The sequence below is a fragment of the Silurus meridionalis genome, chromosome 12, assembly GCF_014805685.1.
Source record: "Silurus meridionalis isolate SWU-2019-XX chromosome 12, ASM1480568v1, whole genome shotgun sequence".
In the NCBI taxonomy this organism is placed as follows: Eukaryota; Metazoa; Chordata; class Actinopteri; order Siluriformes; family Siluridae; genus Silurus; species Silurus meridionalis.
The window spans coordinates 10,408,759-10,432,786 of record NC_060895.1 but is presented as its reverse complement, the minus strand read 5'-3'; the positions used below and the strand labels follow the sequence as shown (position 1 = coordinate 10,432,786).

At 39.0% G+C, this 24,028-nt stretch overlaps 1 protein-coding gene across 3 annotated transcripts in view; it reads right to left on the bottom strand.

The window, feature by feature from the left end:
• The window catches only part of tpst1 (tyrosylprotein sulfotransferase 1), a 38,693-nt gene extending 18,939 nt beyond the window's left edge, over nucleotides 1–19,754 (bottom strand). For 2 of the 3 annotated variants that reach the window (XM_046863123.1, XM_046863125.1), the window contains exons 1-2: nucleotides 19,572–19,753; nucleotides 9,215–10,220 (exon numbers count right to left, since the gene is read on the bottom strand). In XM_046863123.1, coding sequence (XP_046719079.1) covers nucleotides 9,215–10,044 — 830 coding nt within the window. In that variant the 5' untranslated portion in view covers nucleotides 10,045–10,220; nucleotides 19,572–19,753. Of the gene's footprint in view, nucleotides 1–9,214; nucleotides 10,221–19,571 lie in introns of all 3 variants that reach the window. The other variant, XM_046863126.1, reaches the window with a different exon arrangement.
• Nucleotides 19,755–24,028: the final 4,274 nt, after the last annotated feature.

Below are 24,028 nucleotides of genomic sequence, written 5' to 3'. Positions count from 1 at the left end.
TTCCCCCTCTTTTTTTTTAAAGACTATAGCTCAAGATATTTTCCACTAATGGAAGCTGGCACTAAGTTTCACTCTAAAGTGAAGCTCTTAGAAATTAAGAAGAGAAATGCGGGCAGGAAAATAGAGATGCGCAAGTGTGACGAAGAGGTAAAGCCGATCCACGCAGCCGCTTGCTGCTGAGTCATGCCATTCTCTAGAAAAATAACATCTTCTGTCATCCGCCGTTGCCATGGCCAACTAATGGAGAGCCAGCGTGGCTTCAATGCACTGATGCTAATTGGTATGAATATATAAAGCTACAAAGACACGCTTTGAGGTGGCATGTGAAAGCATTTGCAATTCAAAAGCTGTCACACTGGCGTGCTAACGGATGCCTTATAGTTAGGCAGGAGAGAGCAAACGTGACTGCTGACAGATCTGCAGATTAGACACTTGCAAAGATTAGAACATCTGGAACCACTAAATACAACCGTTTCTTTTCAAGGAATTGTTTTGGTCCAAAAGATTTTGGTACAATATAAAACAAATCCTGACCATGATCCTATTACTAGTATGCTAGTATTACTAGTCAAGTTCATTTCTATAGCGCCTTTTCACAACGGACATTGTTATAAAGCAGCTTTTCAGAATTTACCAGTTAAGGTGAACGATGTGTATTTATCCCTGATGAGCAGCCATGGCGACGGTGGCAAGAAAAAACTCCCTTAGATGTTATGAGGAAGAAACCTTGAGAGGAACCAGACTCAAAAGGGAAACCCAATCTCATTTGGGTGATATCAAGAGTGTGATTATATTTTTTAAAACATTACAGAACACTGTAGAGTGAGAACTACCATGAACATCAGCATTTAAGATTATAAGTAATGTCCTTTCTACAGTCTTATACAGTCATTTGAGGTTATTTGAGGCTAAATCAGTTTCACATATTCACATTCTCATTAGTTGGCCAAAGTGCGCAGGAGCAATTTTCATCGTCTCCACCCATAGCCCATGTGTACAGAAGTGCTTTTAGAAAACGCAAATCCCCAATGTGTCTGAGAACAGTGCTGGTAAAGAAAGAGGAATCCTTTAACACAGATAAAGATGTCCATCTCACTAGCAAGAGTCATAAAGCCTCTTAATATGGAGATCAATATAGCGATATGAAGAACAACCTAAAACACTCAAATCTGTCAGGCACGTTAGAGCAGGACGAGACTAAATATCATGAAACTTCAACACTCACCTTTTTTCAGACTATTAATAATAAAGTAAAACCCTTAAAAAACTTTTCCTGCCAATCTCTACACACACAAAAAAAACCATGTGAAGTTTTTTCTCATTGAGCTTGGCTTAATGGCCTCTGCCTGTTTTTCAATTATTCATGATGAACTCTAGTGCTTTTCTACAGGGTGGTGTTTTCCTAAAGTCAGATAAGAGAAATCCCCAGCTGCATCACACTAAGTAATGGCCTGAGCTCTGCCACAAGTCACCTTAAAAACATGAACATGTAATGGATCTTAATGGTCATGTCCTGGCTTTAGGGACTCTGGCCTTGGATTATGTGGTGCACCATAGATAGAGACCTGGGCACTTTTCTGGCAGGTGCTGTGGGCCAAATTTAATGGATGGTTTTCTGTAAGTGCCCGCTGGGAGTCTGGGTGGGGTTCCATGTTCATCATCATCCATTAGAGCCTTGAAGTCCTCCCCACCCCACCGAAAATCATATCAATGCCTTCTCTGAAAATGAGCTATGGTGCCCTACTTCCCCTGGAGGACTCTTGCATGATTGAGGCTTGAGTAGGCATGTTCTTCTGACTACCTTGTAAAAAAAATATATCTAAATATGGAAGGCACCTTAGGCAACTAGAGCTCTGCTTATGAACTCTGTGTGGTGCAAATTACATAGCAGCAGAAAACTACGCATCATGGTTTGGCCTGCCAGACTTATTCAGGCTTACTAACACCAAAGAAGTATAGTACAGTATGCTGGGGGTCCGATGTGGTTTGTCTGGGATGACATTTTCACGTCTCCATTTTTTGGCTGAAACTTAAAAACATTTTCCATTTACCTTCACAGAATGTTAGCTTTCATGTGGAATGATTAATCTAAAGATGACTAATGTGAGAGTGGAAAGAACAGAAGAGCTACCAGAGGGTGTAAGTATATATGTCAAAACAGCTACACAACTACCAATTATACCAGAATCATGATTCATATGGTTTTTTTTTATTTGGTGAGTTTTGTAGCTTTTGGGTGGTTGGTGGGACTTTTTGCATATTTTTGAGTGATAGTTCATTGCAGCATACAAAGATGCTAAAATGTAGGGCTTCTGTCAATCACTGTCAATTGTATTTTCAGTAAAACACCACTCCTCATGTTCATATTTAGCAGTATTATTGACATCAGCTTGGTCATGTCATGTGTCCAGGTTTAGTTTGTGGCCTTGGGACACTACATTCGGTACCCTTTTGATTAATATTTAATTAAAATCAATGTGTTGAAAAACAACATGCATATGCCGTAAGGGTGGGACACCATCTGGTATCCAGACAACTCAGAAATGCCTCTTCATCCGTTCAGCTCTACCCTCCATTCATTTTTCTCAAAACCCTGAAATGAACACACCTATAAGACATGTTTAGAGTGTGGAGCTGAGAGACTGTCTAAGAGTGAACAAATACAGCAGTGTTTAGTGTGCCTACAATGGCTTTTGGTACTTTTAGACCACCAAAGCTTCCATTCAGAAGTAGAAACCTTTAGATGCTGAAAGACCCTTTGCTAATTTTACCAAGTCTAAAGCACTTTAAAGTGTTTTTAAAGCACTAAAGCACTGAAACTCTGCCTCATGGCACAGGGGAAATGAGGGCATATGCACAGCATTGTAGTCATAAGCAACATTAGTGTTTTGGTGCAATCACATAAATAAGTGGCACAGTGCAGAGCAAACTAGTATGTACAGATCAAGAAAAAAGTAGGAGCTTTTCATCTAACTTACAAGCTGTTAATAAAAAAGTGGGAAAAATGCTCTCGAGCATTCTAGCTTACACAATAAATGATTTTGAGCCTTTACTTTGATCAACAATCAAATTTTATTTCAATTTATTTTTAATTTGCCTCAATGAATTGACTCTATTCTGGCTTGAGCCGGATACATCTCAACATTCAGCGTCTTTTATTAACGTCTAATTAGGCTGTGTGTAATGGTACTTTTCTTTCTGACGTTATTAGATAAAACATTTATAAATACATAGTAATTAAATGCATGGGAAAAGTCCTTGTCAATTTAAAGGTAGTGTGAATTGCTTGCACACAGTGTCCTATTGCAATTTCCTCCAGAGGATGTTACAACACTGCAGACAAGCTGCTGTTTTACCCTGCCAGAAACATAAAGTCTAAGGAGTGTTCTCATTAAAGCACACAACCTTGATCTGTCTAACTATCTCAAGCTACGAAGGTTAGGAATGCACAACCGAAGCCAAACTACACTAACCAAATAATATCTGGGGCAAAAAATTTGCAATGTACTACGATAGTGCTCTGTGTTACAGTTCTCAGTCTTCGGCTTTGATTATGATGTGAAAAACTTTCACACAGGTTCAAAGGTTTCTTGGCAATCTCCCCTAAAATTCTATCTATTTACATAAAATTATTGCAAATATTATTTGAAACTTGCCAGTGAAATGAAATTATATGCCAGTTTTTGGTGTGTGACAGACATGCAAAGTAATCTATTCCACTATAAAGAGACGAATAAAATTGTTTTTCGTTCAATATGTTAAATCACTTCCAGGAACTTGATCCTTCTTGGAAAATGTTTCTGGCCTTGATACAAAAGACAACACTATTCGCTTAGCCTCTGTGTTTTATTTCTGCCCTGTTCCAGAAACACTAAGAAAAAACAACTACACAGATAACAGTAACATGGGTTATCAGTGGGCTGCTGTGGGAAGGTTAAAGCACCCTGCTGGAATGATCCATTCTCCAGTATTCATTTCAGAAGAGTTTTCACCAGTCGAAAGTATAATGAGGAACGGAAATTTATAGTATACAAGATAAACACAAGGTCAAATTTATAATGCGTTTCACAGAGCAATTATTTTTGCTGTACTGCTAAATTACCTGACTCTGACAGCGAGCGAGATGAAAGACAGGCCTGAACGCCTCAGGAAAAGAAAGAAAAAAAAAATGAATTCAGAAAATAAATTCTTGAGCAGCGGCCTGAAAGAAAAGACAGACCCCGCACTTTTTTTTTGCCTGCATGCTTTTTATTAAAAACATTTCGTTTTCCTTTTGAAAGACGAGCTGCATACAGTGAAGTGTTGTTATCTAGAATGACCCTTTGTATTTTGGATTCCTGAATTAGCTTTTACACACTTTCACAAAGCCGAAGTCGGCTATTATTAGCCTTTAAGTCAGAACTGCTCTGAAGTGCCATAATAATCTGCACTGCCAAGGAACAGGAACATTTCCCTTGTATGACATTTGGGACCGGTCATGCTTGCTTGGGCCCTAAAGCAAATTATCCAAGTTACATTGAAAATGATCAGAAATTGGAGGGTGGAAGCAGCTAAATAAATAGAAAGCAGCTCTAGAACCCTAAGTGTAGCTTGCTACCTAATTATCATCTGCCTATACAAACTTCTCCATGTACAAAAAAGTTCTAATACATCAGTCTTAATTTAATCCCCGAATTGTTTCAGGGTGGCTGTAATTCCGTTTACAAGTAAAATAATCCACTCTGGTGTTTCTGGGAGATCACAGTTGAAAGGCTGAGCCACTGCAAACATTAAACGGAAACAAGATGGAGAACTTGGTTTAATGATTATTTTTTTGTTGACACAACCCCAAATTCGCAACACTTATCCCTGGTGTGCTTACAGGTAAATCCACCACAACTCAGCAGATTTAAAAGCAAACGTTCCCAACCTACTGCCTGAAATTTACTACAGACGTTCTGGAAATCTCTAGTGAATGTCTCTGTTGCCTTTATTTGTCTGCACAAATTTCAGGTTTGTATGAGCATAGTTTCTTAAGTCTATAGATTTTAATAAGAGGCCACAGTCTTAATTTAACTATAGAAAAACAAACACAGACAAAAGTAGTTTCTATAAGACATTACTTTTGAACTACCTAGGCGAGATGCACAAAACTGTCTGGAAACTTTTTTGTCTAGACCAGGGGAGGCCAACCCGCGGCTCGCGAGCCGCATGCGGCTCTTACGTTCATATCGATTTTTGTGTGTTTGATTTTTTATGTGTGTGTTCGCTTTGCTTAAGTTCAATAAGGTATTTTTAAGACTTAAATGAGCTTGCCCCTACTGGGAAACTTTGCGGTATATCAGACCTTGGTATGAGGCCAATCATAAATTACAGGGATGCACCGAGAATTTTCGGAAATACCTAAATCACCGAAACAACACGGCAGAAACACAATTGTAATGACGCAATAAAAAGCGCAGCACACGGTTATCTGGATAAGAGCAACATGTCTGCGGTGTGCGGAGAGCGATTTGCAAAACATGCAATGCTGAAATTTCAAGAGGGGGTGTATCTGCAAAGAGTTTCTCCAAGTCGGGTTTAATTTATCACCTGAAATCCAAACATCCCGATTGCCTTCTAAATATGAGAAGAACGCGGTGCAGAACAGTAAAGTCAATCCGAGCATGTAGCTGTAGAGGACGTTTTTAAAAAGGCAGGAAAGTTTTCCAGTGATGGTGCCGAGGCAAAAGGCTTAACACAAAAAATTATGGATTTCATTGCCTTTTGAATTGAATTTTCATTTCGGTGCATCCCTAAAATATTATCGTTGGTGTGGCCCTCTGACACAATTCAGGTTTCTCGTGTGGCCCACCCCTGCGGTATATTCATCTCACGCACATGCGCATTTGACGAAAATACCGTAATGAACTCAAGCGAAGTGAACACGCACATTAAAAAAAACACCAAGTCCCTGTTTTCTACCCTGAAACACGTGCAATCAAAGCATCGATCTGTTCTTACTGACACACGTGAAAGAATTGCTTCGAGTGGCAACAACGGAATAGCAGATTTGAAGGGGATTGTTCAAGGCAAGAAATGCCAAAAGTCCCACTAAGTAACATGCATAGTAAAAGAAAAACGCTATTGTAAATTATTATATTTTTTGGTGGATTTGGTTAAACAGAGTTTGTATGTGTGAGGCAGTGCACACAATGTTCATTGTTGAAAATGACTGTCCTGTGGTCTTAGAACTGTAGGAGTCAATTTCTGTCATTATGTTGGTGTGTGACATTTACAATAAATCTGGCTGAGCAGAGGTGTGTGTGTGTGTGTGTGTGTGTGTGTGTGTGTGTGTGTGTGTGTGTGTGTGTGTAGGAGGAAGGGATGGGTGATGTTCATGTGTGCCCATGTGTATGATGTGGCTCTTTGCGATAACACAGTTAAAAATGTGGCTCTCGGTCTCTGACTGGTTGGCCACCCCTGGTCTAGACATATAATAAAGTCTGCACACATCTATAACATGTCTAACTGTTCCCTTACCTTGAAATTTTTCTTTTCGTTTGTATAATCCAATTTCAATTCAGCATTTCTATTTAAAAGCCTCTATGTCTCAATCTCTATGCAGAAGCCTAAAACTTTGCACACAATTTACAATTTTATTTCCAAAAACATGAAGTAAATTTTAGACAAGTTGGTCAGTTGGGAGGTCTCCAGTGATGGATTTACAATTTTTTTTGCCACAGTAGTAGATATTGTAAATTACATTAGCAAACATACTTAAGGTTAGGGCCAAACAGGGTGAGGGTTCCAAATTCTCAATGAAACCTTTTCGTTGTTGTTTTGGTGGTTAGTTTTTAACAATGATATTTTAAGATGCTATAAACAACAATGGGTTTGGAAAAATGTCATTAAATTCTCAATTGTGCCCTCTGCCACCAGGATTGTAAATGTGAATATGTAATATCTTGTATGTGTTCATATGGAAATGGAAATGTGGGTACATTTTTAATAAGTTTTAGATTGTTGTACTGGTTGTTTGTATTTTTGTGTTGTTTTTAGGTTATGTAACTTTTTTTGTGTTGCTTTATAAAACCAAATGCACATTTCCACTCTGGGGACATTAAAACAAACTAAATAACTACCTACCTACCCACCTAACTAACTAACTGACTGACTAACAAAAGATGGCTACTTTTAAGATTTCCCCAACTGTAACTACTAATATTTTTTAAAATCTAATAAAATACTGTAGCTGTTCAGTCATTTACAATACCACTATGCATCGCCAAGAAAAACCTGCCAACATCCTGCACTGCTTGCCACAAAATGTGATAAAATCTCAATAACAAGTCATAAACACAAGCTTTTCAGGCCTATTACTTTTGTTAAAAAATTTATTTCCTTCTGTAACCTCTTCATCCCTGGTTACAAAGAAAGTGTGCTTACATTTTATGTTTATGAGTAGAATACATCAGCTTAATACTGTGCAAAGATGTACCACAGAGAGCCTGTACTAACATGCTTTAACAGTGTCAGGAACGTGACTGCCGACCCAGCTTACGCCCAACAGTCATTCACTGGTCATTAGCACTCACCACCTCCAACTCTTAGAGAAACAACAATCTGACAAAAAGCTGATTTTAAACAGAGCTGTACTTTCAATTTTACTTCTCAACTTAGCAAGTAAAAACAGATACACATCCAGTCCTATATTAGGACATGCCTGAAAAAAAGTAAAGTCACGAGAGACCAATGTTTTAAAATTAAATGAACAGCAGCATGGACTCTTAATGGGGTGAGTTCAAATGAACCATATACGACAAGTCACTGTATCAAAGGCCAACAAAATTTAACGGGTCTTACTCATTGATATTCAGTACAGTAATCCCCGCTTTACCGCGAATCTCGCGCCCCCGGTTTATCGTGGAATTGCATTTGCCACATAACTCATTTGTTTGGCTGATTTTCGATAGACCAAAAAACTATTAGGGAATTGTTTTTATGGAATTTTATTTTGAAATAATGAAATATAAAAATATCATTATTAATTATAAAATGAAGTAAAATGTTAATACAGTACACTACAGAAAGTAAAGAATGCGGTGACTTGTATCTTTAACGCCTCTTTTTTGATCTCATTGGACACTTCAACCAATAAACAAGCAGAGAAACTACGCATAGGCGACGCTACTACAGAACTGTATATCGTAATTTCCGGACTATTAAGCGCACCCATATATAAGCCGCACCCACTGAATTTGACAAATATTTTTATTTTAAACATAAATAAGCCGCACCTGTTTATAAGCCGATGTCTACATTGAAACTAATGAACTTTACACAGGCTTTAACGACAGTGTCTGTTACACGGGTGAAATATGTTCTGGCTCCTTTAAGAGCAGAGCGGCATTTTGGGAATAGCCTGGTGCCGCATTTTCCGGTATTACTGCATGTGTGCAAGACCGAGGAATATGTCCTTATTATTTTCTGATGCTCATTTCTAAGTTTCTTTGACTAACCGTAACGCTGTTGCCAAGAAAAATAAAAAAGCACGAGTTTTGGACACCTGTCTGTGCTTATATGATTTCTGTTGCAACTGGAGTTAGTGAGCTCTCCCTTCACCCAGACTCAACGCGTTACAACGGCTTGTATCTAAACAGTAGCCTACCAAGAAAGTCATTGTTCACTGTCTTCCTCCTTCCGTGGAAGTTTTTTCTCCCGATGCTGTGCAGCTCAGAACACAGGTGAGGTGCGTTTTTTTGTTTCCGTTCGGAAATTTCATTGGTCTAATGTTATGTCGCACAGTTTTTTGGCTTGAAGTTTGTGAAACCGGGAAAAACCCAGGAAAAATTCATAATTAGTCGCTTCGTTGTTTAAACCGCGGGGTTCAAAACGTGGGAAAAAAGTAGCGGCTTATAGTCTGAAAAATATGGTACTTTACAGTACATGTATTCACTATACATATGATAGAGTGTACTGTATTTCTAAGTATTTACACAAAATTCACTAAATATTCTTGCAAATGGTTTCTGTGTGAGTTTTAAGTGTTTGGGAGGATGATTTACGGCTTAAACAATAAAAATAAAATAAAATAAAAAGCATTTTTTAGGTGCCGTCCTTGTATTCTGATCTAGGCTGCAAATACAGTAAAACCTACCTGCCTACCTACGCAATTAACACATCGAAAGTTTTATATTAACTTTACATTACTGATACAGAACAGAAAGCCCCACATCTCCTTGCAGCCACTTACTTGGAGAGCGATACACCTCCTGCTTTCCCAATGAGCTCCTCGTGATGCAGAACAGCTTCATTCCAGGGAATGTTTAGGAATTTCAGCAGCGTCCGCATCCATTTCTCTGGATGCAAGACGAGCTGCTCATAGTGCACAGGCAGGCACTTGTCGGCCGCCTCTAAACACTGAGTGTACATGGTCTCTATGGCCCGGTTCCACTTTGTGAGGCAGTCCCGGTAGCTATTTAAGTCAAAGCCAGCGATAGTCACTTTGCGGGAGATCATGGAGTGGACGGAGGCTCTGCCGTCACGAATCATAAGGATAAATTTGGCGCGTGGGAAGATCTTTGCCAAATATGAAAGGGACTTCAAGGCAAACGGGTCCTTGTTGCAAAGGTAAGTAGCTGGCTCACCATGCTTCACAATGATCTCCAGCAAGAAAGCCTGCATGGCTGAATCTAGCACCTCGTCTGTGACGCCAGCCTCGTCCAGGCGCATTTTTTCACGTCCTGAGCGGCTCCACATCTGCTTCATGGCCAGGATGCGAGGGATGACGCGTGTCTCTTCACCGCATCGAACATCCGGATGTGCGTCCAGCATGGCCCTCATGAGTGTAGTGCCGCTGCGAGGAACGCCTCCAATGAAGATGAGCGGCATGTCCTTGTTGTAAACGAAGGGGGCACTGATGTTCTGTCCAGTGCGCAGTGTAGCATGCAGGCTGCCCAGCAGTGGCTGGCTTCGCTCCTCGCGCTGGTGGCACTCCATTGCATGCCTACCCAGGTAAAACACTGTCACAGAGCTGATGACCAAGCAGGCCACCAGCAAGTTTTGCTTCAGTTTGCCAATCATTTTCGAGCCAGAGGAGGCAGGGTGGGCCTGTACCAGACAGGGTGGGGTAAAAATTAAAGAAAGAGGAAGGGAAGGCTTGAGAATGACACCCGCTTTTCAGGACTCCCAGCTGAAGGACGGGCGTAGATCAGGATCTTCTCCGTGCGGCTCTCGTTGAGTTCCCAGCTCCATTGGGCCTGCAAAAAAAATAGAGGACAGAGCTTTACAAAACTGAACAAGCAGAATCAGTGTGATATGGCATTTGTCTCTTTTTTTAACCTCGATCAATCCATAATTTTTGCTTGAACTCCAGCATCACTTCAGAAACCCTCAGCCAGTAAAAAAAAACCTGAGTGGGAAACTGAACACAATAGACAGCACATGTAAAGGTTTACCACACAGTCATGGCTTACGCTCAATGGTCGTGTCGTGAGGTTTTCTCCTGTGCTTTTCTTTGACCAAAGGACCACACGGTGCCCTAAGGAAACTCTATGCATTAAAATCTTTTGTGAAAATTGGAAAGTGGAGAATATCTTAGCATAAACCAGAAAGGATGAACTTTCCATAAATGTAAATTACATATACATTTCAGCTAATTGCCATTTTATTATATCAGTACTTATCTGTTGTTTCTTCTGAATTCAATTTTTTTAACCAGACTGAAACAGGCATCTGTAAAGCAGTCAGCGATATATATTCTAAGATTCCAGACGAATCTACAGAAAACAGCTTTGTCTAAAAAGTATTGCGGCTACTAAACCCAGCAAAGAAGCAGGAGATGAAATCCCAGTAAATAAGACTATAATGTAAAATATGAAGCTTCCACCAGACAAGATACCATTTTCTTGTCTCCATTCACGAGAGGAAATAAGCTAAGCAAGAAATAAGAGCTAACGCGTGTAATGACAGATGCGGGTGGATTATCATTAGCCTTAAATCGGATCAATTTAACGCTTACCTAAGCCAAATATATCAATAGTATGGAATAGAAAATCCCACAGGACCTGACTGAGCACTTTGTTCACGTCGCACAGTGAGAAGGAAGGTGAGGAAAGCAAGAAAGAACTTTTCTGTAAACCTTTAAAAGTTGCGTGGTATTCTTAGGGCTGTCACATTTCGACTACTAGATGGAAATTAGATGCCGCCACTATAAAAAACGCCAGAGAAAGTGTCATAAGGCCTTCGAGAAAAGGAGCTGGAATCAAGTGCTGTGCTCAGATTAGATCAAATAGAGATGCACACCACTGGCAGGTCAAGACATGAAAAAAAAGCACTCGCTATAAAAAATAACAGCAGATGTTAGGAAATGGTGCTGCTGGAAGAACCTCTGTGCTCTATTTCTCTGTAGGGTGTCTTCACCACATTTTAATTGTAGGGGTGCTGGTCAGCTCAAAACCAGTTACTGTGAAAAAAAAGAATGATGTGCTAAACCCCTACAGAGTCTCCATATGTTTAAGCTCAAAAATATGACTCATGACATGTGCTGCTCATTTTCATGAACTGAGCCAAGCATTCTGGAGTTGACTGTGTAATACTTGGAAAGTCGCCAGCCTCAGTGCTATAACTTTCTATGCTTTGGCTTTAAAGGATGACAGGCAGATCTGTAGAAAATGCATTTCTGGGCTTTTGCATATATATATAATATATATATGATAGGAATGACGTCGGCTCTTGATGTGATTTTCACGTTAACCCTTGTGTTCTTGAGCTCAGGTCAGAATAATTTATTCGATACTTTTTTTGCAAGGCGATCTGCAAATCGAGTTCAGTCAAAAGCATGAAAAGTGGGCAGGGCTTCCAGGTTCGGTCCGTTTAAATCGACGTCTTAAGCTACAATGATATTAATTCTGGTAGGTATGAAAGCTGTGTTTTTCATTGCGTCATTTGCTTTTTGTTATTTGGTTTCGACAAATGCTAGGGAAAAATACAGTTTTTTTTTTTTTATTTTAATGGCCAGACAAAGAGATGGAGCAGTTTCTGTGAGTAACCCAACACTATAAAGTTATTTGCTTGGAGTTAAATGGGTTCACATGACTAAAATCCATCATTGTTTGATCTCTCGTTTATTTCAGTCCATGCTATAACAAGAAAACATTTTTATTTATTCACTTATGACAGCATTTTTTAAGAACTTTCTTTTTACTACAACAAAAAAACAAATGAATGCATTCAAATAACAAATTCTATGCATTTTCAGACTTATCTGAATTCATCTGGACCTTACCTTAATCGCGGACCAAAACCATTCCAAATTAAAATGTTGACCTACATTTCATTGGAGGATGAAGCCACCAGGAAAGAGGAAAAGAGGAAGGCCAAGGAGGAGGTTTATGGATGTGGTGAGGAAAGACATGCAGGTAGTTTGAAAGAGGCAGATCAAGTCAAGAGTCAAGTCAAGTCAAGAAGCTTTTATTGTCATTTCAACCATATATAGCTGATGCAGTATACAGTGAAATGAAACAACGTTTCTCCTGAACCCAGGTGCTACATAAAACAACATAAAACAACAGTCACAGAACAGAAGAACACAGGGCCAGGAACTAAGATCCTCGCCACATAAAGTGCATGTGTGCAACTGGTGCAAACAGTGCAAGAGACAACACAAGACAGTGACAGGACAGTGCAGGACAATACACAGTACACAAAATATAAAAATAGCAGTAGCTCCACCAGTAAAACCTGTCGTGACAGGATAAGGTGCACAGTAGCAGAAATGTAAACAGAATTGGGCCCCCTAAAGGGAGAAGCCGAAAGAAGAAGAAGAAACTAACATAGTTTCAACTTCATATAACTCATACTAACCTATTTCAACAGATTTCAATTACAACATCTGAACTTGTGCTGCAACTATGTAAAAATGTAATCCTTCATTATTAAAGGCTAGAAAATATCTATCGTCCGACACACTCAAAACTCATGGATCCACCAGCTTTGTTTAACATTTTGGTCAGAAACATAAACAGAGACTGATATAAACAGAGAATTAATCTGGAATCATTAAAAGTTATGGAAATGAATACAGACTTTAAGAAAATGTGCAATAAACAAAAATCAGTCTTTGGAACTCATTTGCATTTGTGTACCAAACATTCGAAGTGAGTGCAAAGTTGAGAACACACGGCTGCTGCTGTCTATTCAAAATGAGCAAAAGTTCCACAGAGATAGACTGTCAGAATCTCATGCTCCTTTTGTTTTTATTCATTTTAATAGTGTTGATTGGGTTTAATGTCAGACATGACAAAAAAATCAGGACAGGTGAGGCATTAAAGCGTTCATAGGCCTAGATTTAAGAAAAGCCTGGGAATGATGAAGAGTTTTCTCAACCCTCAGATATTCAAGCTGGAAGCAAAAAAATAACCAGACTCCACATTCCAAAATCATGATTCTTTAAATCATGATGGATTAGAAGCAGCGGGAGCTGCTCTGTTCTCATAACAACACACTGGTATTTACTAATGGTAACTCCAAACAAGAGTAATAAGAGGCAGAATAAAAAACGTACAAAATACGGCCAAAAAACTGGTATTTTTGAAGAGAGAGAGAGAGAGAGAGAGAGAGAGAGAGAGAGAGAGAGAGAGAGACTGCAGGGAAATTCGAATGAAATCAAATTCAACCATCGACTCACAATCAAACATGCCATACCTATACTCGGACTAAGTCCATATCTTTATGTAGATTCAATTCTATCTGAGAGGAAACAACCCCGGAGGCCTTGTAACTGATTTACTGCTGTGGTCAAGCAATGTTTGCTCTCACATTTCATCTTGGTGAAGCTGAAATCAAGAAAGTGTTGGTATTAAATTAACAGCACTTCTTCACTTCTGTTACGGATATCCTCCATTGGATTTGCCATTGATCTGTTTGGTAAATCTCCATGGTCCTGTGCGGCAACTAGACCGCATCAACACTTAATAATGAGCGCTCCAGCCAGACATGATAGGCAACACATGATGGGTCACTTCTTTTACAAAAATGCGAGGGGAGAAAGACGAAATTAAACTCTTATGACTCAACTCTAAAGAGGAGAGACTGAAATCACAGCTACTATGCTTCCGACGAATCATTTCTGGATTTGGAGGCCATCCAGGAGGCTTCCTAATTCTAAATAGTTGACAAATTTCTGGGAAATGAACATACTCTGAGGAGGTCTGCTTCTCATATTGGCAGTTGCTCAAAAACACCATGAACCCTGATATCCTTTCCTGTAACACACACTTAATACTACTTTGAAGGCTCCAGTGTGCGCAGGGGAGGAATGGTGTGATGGTTCTTAAATATAATTGGTCAGAAGGTGTTAAAATTGTATTGTAACAGCCACTGTTATTTACATTGTTATAATGTTAAATTGCATTGTTGTTTCTATAGCAACAGTTAATTTATTTGACAGTTAATTAACAGGCACTTGTCTGGTAGAAATCATGTAACAAATGTTATATTAAGAAGAAAATCTACTGCTGATATGGGGAAGATATTTTGTGTAAGTAGACATCACAATGAATGTATTCAGGATTTGTGCCAGGACCGGTTTCAGTGTTGTGCAATCTGCGTTTTATGAGATAGAAAAAGAGGTTTGATTGGTGAGCAAAATTCTATTCATAGCTGTTTAAACAGGATCTAACTTAGAATAAACTGAAATTTCACAACATTGATTATAGCTATTACATTTTATAAAGCATGTTTTTAGCAACTGATATTAATATTAAACTGTACAAAAAAAATCTACCCTGGAGTCCTAGTCTTGGATTATTGCCTGTAACAACTATGTTATAATGTTTAATTTTTTTCTTATATCACTGTATAGCACGTGTATATAATTAGTGTGCCCGTGTGCAATTAGTGAATGTGCCACGTGTGCCAATTAGTGAATATTATTCTCATTGCAACTTTAACAGATAAGCGTGAAGCATTCATTTAAAGAAAGAATATTTACTGAAACAACAGAATCATTTAGTTATATCCTTAGCTATTAACCTCTGAGAATTTCTAACTGAGCTCTGACCAAACACACCCACACACACACACACACACACACACACACACACACACACACACACACATCACTAAAAAGACAATGCTTCTCCTACCACCATTCTTTTGAATCATACCCCTAGCTAATGGTGGTGTGTATACTGGCTTTGTAAATACCATTTTAGCTCCATCAACAACAGCAAACCATTACAAACTGTGGGTTAAGCCACATGTTGACCGTAACCTTTAGACCAGGTTCAACTATAAATACATCAGAAAAGTTCCTTATTATATTATCCTTACCTCTTATCGCTATGTATTCTATTGTTTTTTTTATAAACTGAAAACACTCAGCTTTGAGACCAAAACATAAATACACAACAGTTCATTTAAACTTTCAATTCATGAGATTTACATTGAGCTGTTATAACCAACTTAGAATATGTTGCTAGGGGTAACTCAATTATATAAATTATTCTTTAAATAATTGCTGAATTGCTTAAAGCAACAACTCTGAATATCGTTTGCTGTTAAAAACAAACAAACATGAAGATCAGAGTGCTGTCTATGGGAGAAAAGTAAGGCATTCTAAAGGCAAGAAAAGAAAGACAAATGATCAGAGCCACAACATAAGCACTGGCCATAGTCAATACTACTAATTGGAATGTCCAGAAAAAGAAAGAAACCACTGGTGTACTAACAGTCAGACACTGAACAGGTCAGCCAAAGACAACAACAGTAGTTGATGACAGAAACATTGCGAAACAAAACTACAATCAGTTTCATCACCAACATCCTTCACAGGGCAGTGGTGATTATATGAGAGTCCACCAATCGAAAAAGACTTTGAGAGCAGAAACCACTCATCAGCATTAAGTAAAAGTGGATGAGATTAAAATTCAAAAAGGAATACAGGAATGAGCGACAATAGATCTGTAACCAAGATTAACATTTACCAAAGTATTGGAAGGGCAAAGTGCAGAGAAAGAAGGGATCTGCTTATGATCCAAAATATACAAGTTCATTAATCAGGCACGATGGAGGTAGTGTCCTGGCTTGGGCTTTCATGGCTGCTCTTGGAACAGGCTCACTAATCCTTATTGATGACTGCAAACACAACAAAGGAGTTCGCTCAGGTTGAAAAGTGGAAGGTTTTAGGCAATGTCGTTGCAATGGCAGCTCTGTAATGTTCTGCTGTTCTTTTAAATACAAAATCTGAAATATTGGACTCATTTGATCAGCATTAGCATGTTTAGGTTCAGCTTCTTTAAAATATATTCCAGATGTTGGCTAAAACCATCCACTGGTGCTTAGAGAAAGGCCTAACAGCCTTGTTTAATTACACTCGAGGCATTCCATAATGCTCCAATGTCAAGGACCATAAACAACTCAGCATGGAGCCATAGGATTCAGCTTTTGCTCAGATGCAAAATGCCAGCGATGTTAATTTTCAATCACAGCACATTTACTGACATAAATTACTGAAGCGTATCATGCCAATAAAATCTCTATATATTCAGTATACTGAGCATATATTTTGCAGACTCTCATAAATCGAAATATTGTGTAGTGATTAAGTAATGAAACAGACATTAGTTTTGTGACACGGCACACACTGTATTTAATTCCTCTCATACTACAGCAATTTTTGCGCACAAAAAAAAACTTTCTTAACGTTGCTAAATCTGTTATTAGTTACATTTGATGCCCCCAAAAACATGTTAGTTCCTGTTATAACTTATATTACATCAGCCACAAACAGTTCTTTTCCTCACTGTCTTTCTTTCAAGTTAAAAAAACAAACAAAAAAACACAGCTTGCTTCAAACATAACAGAAAAGCACAATGTCCTCGGACCCGAAGACTTTCCTGTAGCAGAAAACCCACTGTTACTACGCTCTGACACCCGAGATCCCACCATTTTAAATAAATGATGACCTCCTTACAAAAAACTTTTATATTACTTAACACTTCTACAGTTTTCTGTTCTTGTAAATTAGCCCATACTATAGAAACAAAAACGACAAATTGGGGATGTTAATATAAACCTGCAATTAGAACAAAACCAGAATTACAAAAAAATTAACACCCACTGAGTCTAATCAGCATTTGGTAGCACTGTGGTAATGATATTATTAAAACGCATTTCACTGACAGAGCCACAAACATTCTACGTGCACATGTAGTCTTTACCAACATGAGCTGATGGTTCCTGTAGGGGGTTAGGAACACATGAAACAAAACATATCAATCAGCAATGCCTTGCAGCAGCCCTGTGACCTGGTCAACACAGCTATCTTTAACGGGAAAATATCGACTGGGTGTCCAGACTGAGACAAAATGACCTAATCAGAATAAAGCCACATGATATATAGATCAACAAGTTCCCTAAATAAGAATTATACCATTCAAAATTTAAGGGTAAATGAAACAAGTTGGATAAAGATGCTGCCACTTTTATCCAGAAGACAGTAAGCTAAAAAAAACTGTGCTCAACATCACATTTGGTCTTAAAAAAAAAACTCAACCCGACTGAGGGAAATGGAGGAGTTTAGATATGAGGGTACCAAAGACGACATGATATCCTGGAATAAACTCAATTGTATTCAAATGCCGTTTCCAACCACGAGTGCAATCTATCAGGAACTGACACCCTTCCTTCACACTTCTACTGACATCTTAGCAACTGTCACTGGCCAGTCATGTAAAAAAGAAAAAAAAACACTTCAAGTTAAAAACAACACACAGCTGCTACTGTCTTTAACAAAGAGAACACTTTGAAGAATGGGAACAATGTGAGACTCACACACTCTTTTTTGGTTTATAATATGATTATAAAGCTTCGCCTGACCTTGAGTATTTTTTTTTTTTTTTTAAGTAATAACACAAATGATGGAGACGATATGTTATGCTATGCTGGGATAGAACAAATAGTTGATAAAACACAATTGTGGCATTGGTGTGTTTGCTTACAAGTTTAAAGTCCATTTTGCCTCTATACAAACAAATGTAACCCAGTAAACACTAAAACAGCAGATTTTCGGAAGGTCAAATTATAGTCAGGAACTTGCTTAACACATGAAAGAAATGACTGATTCAACAAATCCATCAATAAATTTAACCAGAAGACCAGAGGCTGCAATAATCCTGATAATAATTAACTATCAATTATGCAATACAGGCATTCCAGACTGGGGGGGATCAAAATGTTTTAAATATGAACTTATATTAAATCAAATTTACCACATTTAATTATATTAACCTACTTAAAGGCTCAATGGATACTTAAGATTTGGGACAAATAATTCATGTTAAAGGGGTTCGGATAAAAAACGTTTCTATCTCAGTACACGGATTACAGGTCCAAGTATTACCAAAACCTGAGATATGTTTAAAGTCAATTTGTCATTTCAATAAAGACAATTCGCTTGTTTTCTTTTTTTTTTTTTTTTTACAAACGAACGAGCTCAATTTGAGCATCAGAACGAGACATAAAGTTGAGTTGGCATGCTGGTCGTCACAGTGTTTCCACTTCACAGCTCCAGGGTCTCCACGAGCCTCAATTACAAGCTCGGGTTACTGTCTGCTGAAGTTTTTCATTCTTTGGATGTTTTGTGCATGTTCCTGTATACTTTGAGGGTTTCCTCTAGATTCCCTGGTTTCCTCCTACCTCCAATTAACATATCTTTAAGCAGACTGGCAATGATAACTTGGACCTAGTGAATGTACAGTATTGTTTAATGCATGTCCTATAAAGGACTGTTTCGTACCCCGCATTGCGCCGAGTTTCTGGGACAGGTTCTGGCTGTACCATGACCCTGACCAAGATCAAACAATCCTAACAGATAAATGAATGAATACACAAGTCTCTAGATGACAGACGCCATGTTATCTGACATTACAGCGCAGTTAAGTGGGATACAGATGGATTAACATGTATAATCCGTAATTGCAAACTGGAATCTAAAGACGGCTGAGTTGAAATGAGTTGTGAGCTGCTTAAATAAAGACAGGATGTTCATATGGAGGTTATAAATGTTAGTATAAATCATCTTGTCATACAGGTAGGACATCTTTAAGAAAGATCTGCTTGCTCAAACACTAAAGCATGATTTAACTCACAGACATTGAAGCACAGATACACATAAGACAAACTGCACAGATCTGCTGATTGCTTCAGGAAAAGTGCTGAAGACTTAGGTGAATGCAAACCTGGGGCGAAAATGATCTTCATCTTTACGCATGTATTTTTAGGAGTTTTGTGAACTCGCTTGTGGTCCGTGAGCCCATGAGTTGTTTACACAGCGACCAGAGACCACAACAAAGCTGGTGATTTTTCAGTGCATCTCATTCTGTCCACACTGACAGACAGCCTGCTCTGGATCCTCCTTGCACGCGCTCGGAGCTCCAGTCCTCCAGCTCATGCATGCTCGAACATCTGGAAGAGCCATGCAACTGAAACCATCAACAGGAGGAAAACCCTGGAGGTTCTGGAGCCCCGAGGTGCAGCCGGAGCACCGAAAAGAAGGCGACACGAGCTTTCACGTCGAAAATAACCTGTAAGGATGAACTGTAACCTACCTAAAGAACAAGTTCCGTCTGCAGAGACACGGACAGATGTTCACTCAGCAGATCGGACCCGTGAAGCGCCGCCAGTCGTGCTTTCCATCCGCTCGCCTTTCCGCCAGACGCAGGAAAAACGCGACACTGGAATCCTCTCGGCTACAGCCGTAGCACACGGAATGAGCGTCACATCGCCTGGGTTGCCAGATCATCTGTACGCCTTGACCATTTAAAGAGTTTAACTATTTTGACAAACATATATGTCAAACCAAACAGAGAACAACTACAGTTAACATAAATTAAGTTAGAAATTCTACAGACATTTTTATAACATACCAGCCTTTTTAATTAGTTAGTGAAAACAGTATTTAACCACAACCTGGCAACCCGGCTCATGCAGGGTGAGTCTTTTGCGACTCAATAATCTGATTCGATTACTGGTCTCTGACCGTGTTTGTCTCCAAGTAGATGATTGGTTCAGATATTGAGGACAGCACTAGGCTCCGCCCTCCTGTGGTATTACTTTATAAGGCTGCCTCACGGTACAGCTCGTGTTAAAGAGACAGCGGTGTCCGTGTATAAGTTGGTCCACAAACACATTTCCACAAACTGCTCACACAGAGAAACAGTCTGGAAAATGAACAGCAAAATTAGATTTGGAGGGGGTATCTGTTTCTCCAAAACTGGTCATGATTAGGGAAACATTTTTTTTCCCAGTTTCAGTCAGTCCTTGTTTACTCTAGTCAGAGGAAATTGTGCTTTTTGAGTTGCTGTTCTGCGTACCACGGCTGTAAAGAGTGGTTATTTGAGTTACCTTTGAAATGTATATAAATTTGAACCCTTCTGGCTGTAATGGCTGATTATCTGCTCTCACAGCTGCAGCCTTGTTGGATTTACAGGCAGTGAATGCAGAAAGTCCTTTACTTCTAAAAGAACTAAAAAGAAACAGTTCTGCAATTCCTGCAGAAAGTCCTTCAACAAATTAAATAAAATTTTTTCCAGCTTTCTCTAAAGAATTATTAGAATTATTTTTACCGCATATTCATATGCTACACATCTTTTTCAAAACCGCTTTGTGTAGCTTCAAGGGGAACCTGAAATGTCAACCCTTCGAGAGAACGACTCCTTGGACAGGGAAATCTCAGCCCAAAGCAGCATCTGGTTTTATCACATTTATGGCATTACAGCCTTGAAAAAACATCGATTGTTTTCTTATAAGCTAGGGCACTTAAATAACCTGTTGTCAAAAGAGCCCAAGTAAGTAAAGAAATCCTCAAAAACACATCTGAAAAAGGCCGATTGTACAGCCTTAACAATACTAATGGTGCTTAATATGAAAGGCGCATGCCTGGTGAATACTAAGCTAAGACGTCAGGAACAACAGAACAGCCTTAAAAAAAAAAATTATAAAAAATTTCGTTTAAATAATAATCAGAGTGTTTGGTGGCGGGGGGGTGTCAAGCAGTTTGAGGTGTAGCAATTGTCTGTTAATCCTGCTTAATATGTTTGTGAAGTAAACATGGTTAGTGATGAGTTTCAACTCTTGGTAACACTTTCAAGTTATTTTGTATAATACAGAAATTTGATATAAATATTAATGGTTTAAATCTTTTTAATAGTGATTATTATTTCTGCAATTTCTTTTTTCCAACTGCGGTATCAAATCATATCGGCTATGAAGGGGATACTTTCAAAAGAGAGGCCTTTCACAAAGACAAATCCATACGACAGATAAATGATGTGTATTACAGTGGAATTGTTTTGCAGGAAAGTGGTCACATCTGTCAACTCCACCTCAGTTCAAAGGGAGCTGGTAAGAGATCTGGGAGCCCTGGGCACTGGCAACTGATCTTATTACTTTCATCACAGTTCTGGGATGGAAAATTTGGAATTTCGATCCGAAGATAATAATGCTAAGCAGAGGATTATTATATAGCAAAAAATCGCATTCGGGTTTTCTCAGGCACAAAATATCCCACACACATATCTTACCTCACTCTCCCTGGGGTACAGTTTTCTATGCATTTCCTTGTCTGGATGTTGGCTATTCATATACTGAATTCTCACCACTCAAAATGTGAAACATTGGGGTCAAGCATGGCATCTTTAACAATGTGTCCCTGGTGGCCGGAGTAAAATATACCCAGACTTTACTGTAAATTGTGGGAACAGATGGGAGTCCTGGGAGAATGGGAGGAAGTCACAGCGTCCCACACCGTGTGGCCATATGGGCCAACAGAGATTGAAGAAGATCAGAGAGAAAAACAAAGGAATCCTCCTGAGCCTTCTAAAGTCGTCTCTCTGTTGTAAGGACTTCTAGTTTGTAGTCGAATATGGGTGGTATTTTAAAGGAAACCTTATTGTTGACTCTTGTCCCAGAGGGAAGAGTCAAATCAATACATGCTTTTTCTGAATGATGACCTTTCATTTCATGCTGAAACTTTTATATCCTGGGTGTCTAACGGTTACCTTTACCATTTCACAGGTAGATTGAACCTGAGCATACTGTCCATGTAAAGTTTCACATATTCTCCCCATGTCCTCCAGGTTCTCTATTCTGGTAGACTTTAAATACACTATATGGACAAAAGTTTGTGGACACACAACACTATATTTTATATATGTTTTTTGAGCATCTCATTCCCCATTCGCTGTTTTAATAATTTCCACTCCTTAGAGGAGGTGTTTTACTAGATTTTCAACTCAACTCAACTTAACTCAACTCAAGCTTCATTATTATTTTCCACATACACAGTATACAATATAACTAAATGTTGTTAATACGGAAGATGGTGCATAGACAGTGAACAGTAAGTGTAAACATTAGACGTTGTGGAGTTAAGATGCGATGAATATGAGGTAGATGTGATAAATGAGGTTGAAATATAAGTAATGTAGGTGTAAAGTGCAAGTGCACAGTCAGAGGTGACCTTGTGCAAGTGTGTGCAATATCCAGTGTGCATATTTTAGCATAATAGTGGATATCTAGAGTAAACAGTTAAAGTCCCTGAGTGTAGATGTCTGCAAATGTGCTACAATGTCCATTGTGCATTTTCAATGCACAGTGAAATGGTTAAGTGCAAGTGTGTGTTAATGTCCATGTAGTGACCATTAATCTCCATAGTGCACAGTTAAGGAGGAGAAAGCAAGGCCATGGGTGGCACCAGGGTGTTTAGGGCACTGACAGCTTGGATGAAGAAGATGTTGCTGAACCTCATGGTGTGGGTCCTGATGCCTCTGAACCTCCTGCCTGATGGCAGGGCCTTGAACAGACTGTAGAAGGGATCAAAGGGGTCCTTCACAAGGGTCAAGGATCTGCGTACGCAGCATGAATTAAAGGTGTCCTGGATAGAGAGGAGGCAGACCCCTATGATCCTCTCAGCTGTCCTTGCTGTGCTGTATGGTCTTGCGTTCCAATGTTTTACAGTTTCCGAACCATACAGTGATGCAGCTGGCCACCCGACCATTTCCTAAAGTCTACAACAACCTCCTTTGCTTCGTTCACATTAAGACACAGGTTGTTGTTGTTGTGACATCAGTTCACCAATTGTTTCAAGCTGGTGTTGTATCTATGATGATCGTAAATGTTGAGCTATTTTATAAGTTGCTCAGTAGTTTTAGTTTTATAACCACAAATGACTGTAAAATACTGTAGAAAGAACAATACTCATACAGTGCTCATGTTAGTTCAGACACTCCAGTGTTCTGTATTGTTTAAAGACTATAATCACACACTTGATGTCACCCAAATGCGGATAGAGGTTCCCCTTTTGAGTCTGGCTCCTCTCAAGGTTTGTTCCTCTTAACATCAAAGGGAGTTTTTCCTTGCCACATTCCCCTCTCCATGGCTGCTCATCAGGGATAAATGCACACCATTCACCTTAACTCTTAAAATTCTGTAAGGCTGCTTTGAGACAATGTCTGATGTGGAAAGCGCTAGAGAAATAAACTTGACTTTACTTGACTTAACTTTCACCTCCTCTTTGTAAGGTGTACATGATATATATATATATATATATCTCCCATGTTGTCAGATCCTGAAACTGTGAAAAGGAAGCCTTTGGATAGTCACAGGATGAGTGCTCCAGCTGCTTTCTGACCCCTTCCTGTCAAATAATTGTTTATTGCTTAAAACCTGTCTTGCTCATGCCAGACTTGTCTGCAATGAGATTTTTCTTTTTAACTATTCTCTTCTTTTCTCTATATGTGAGAAAATACTTCCTGAAATAGAATAATAAGTGAGAAAGGTGAGCTAAAATGCTGTTCACTTTATTATTCTGTTTTCTTTCACAGCTTGTTGTGTTGGCGTTTTGGAAACCACAGTCCCTGCAGAGCCTAAATCATACTGCTTAACAAGCAATTCGAAAATCAAATAGTGTAGCAACTTTTGTAAGAAACAATGCAAATTCTTTTCCAATTAAAACTCCTCAGTGTATTACAGAAGACAAAACTGGAGACCTGATTGCAGCTTAGTC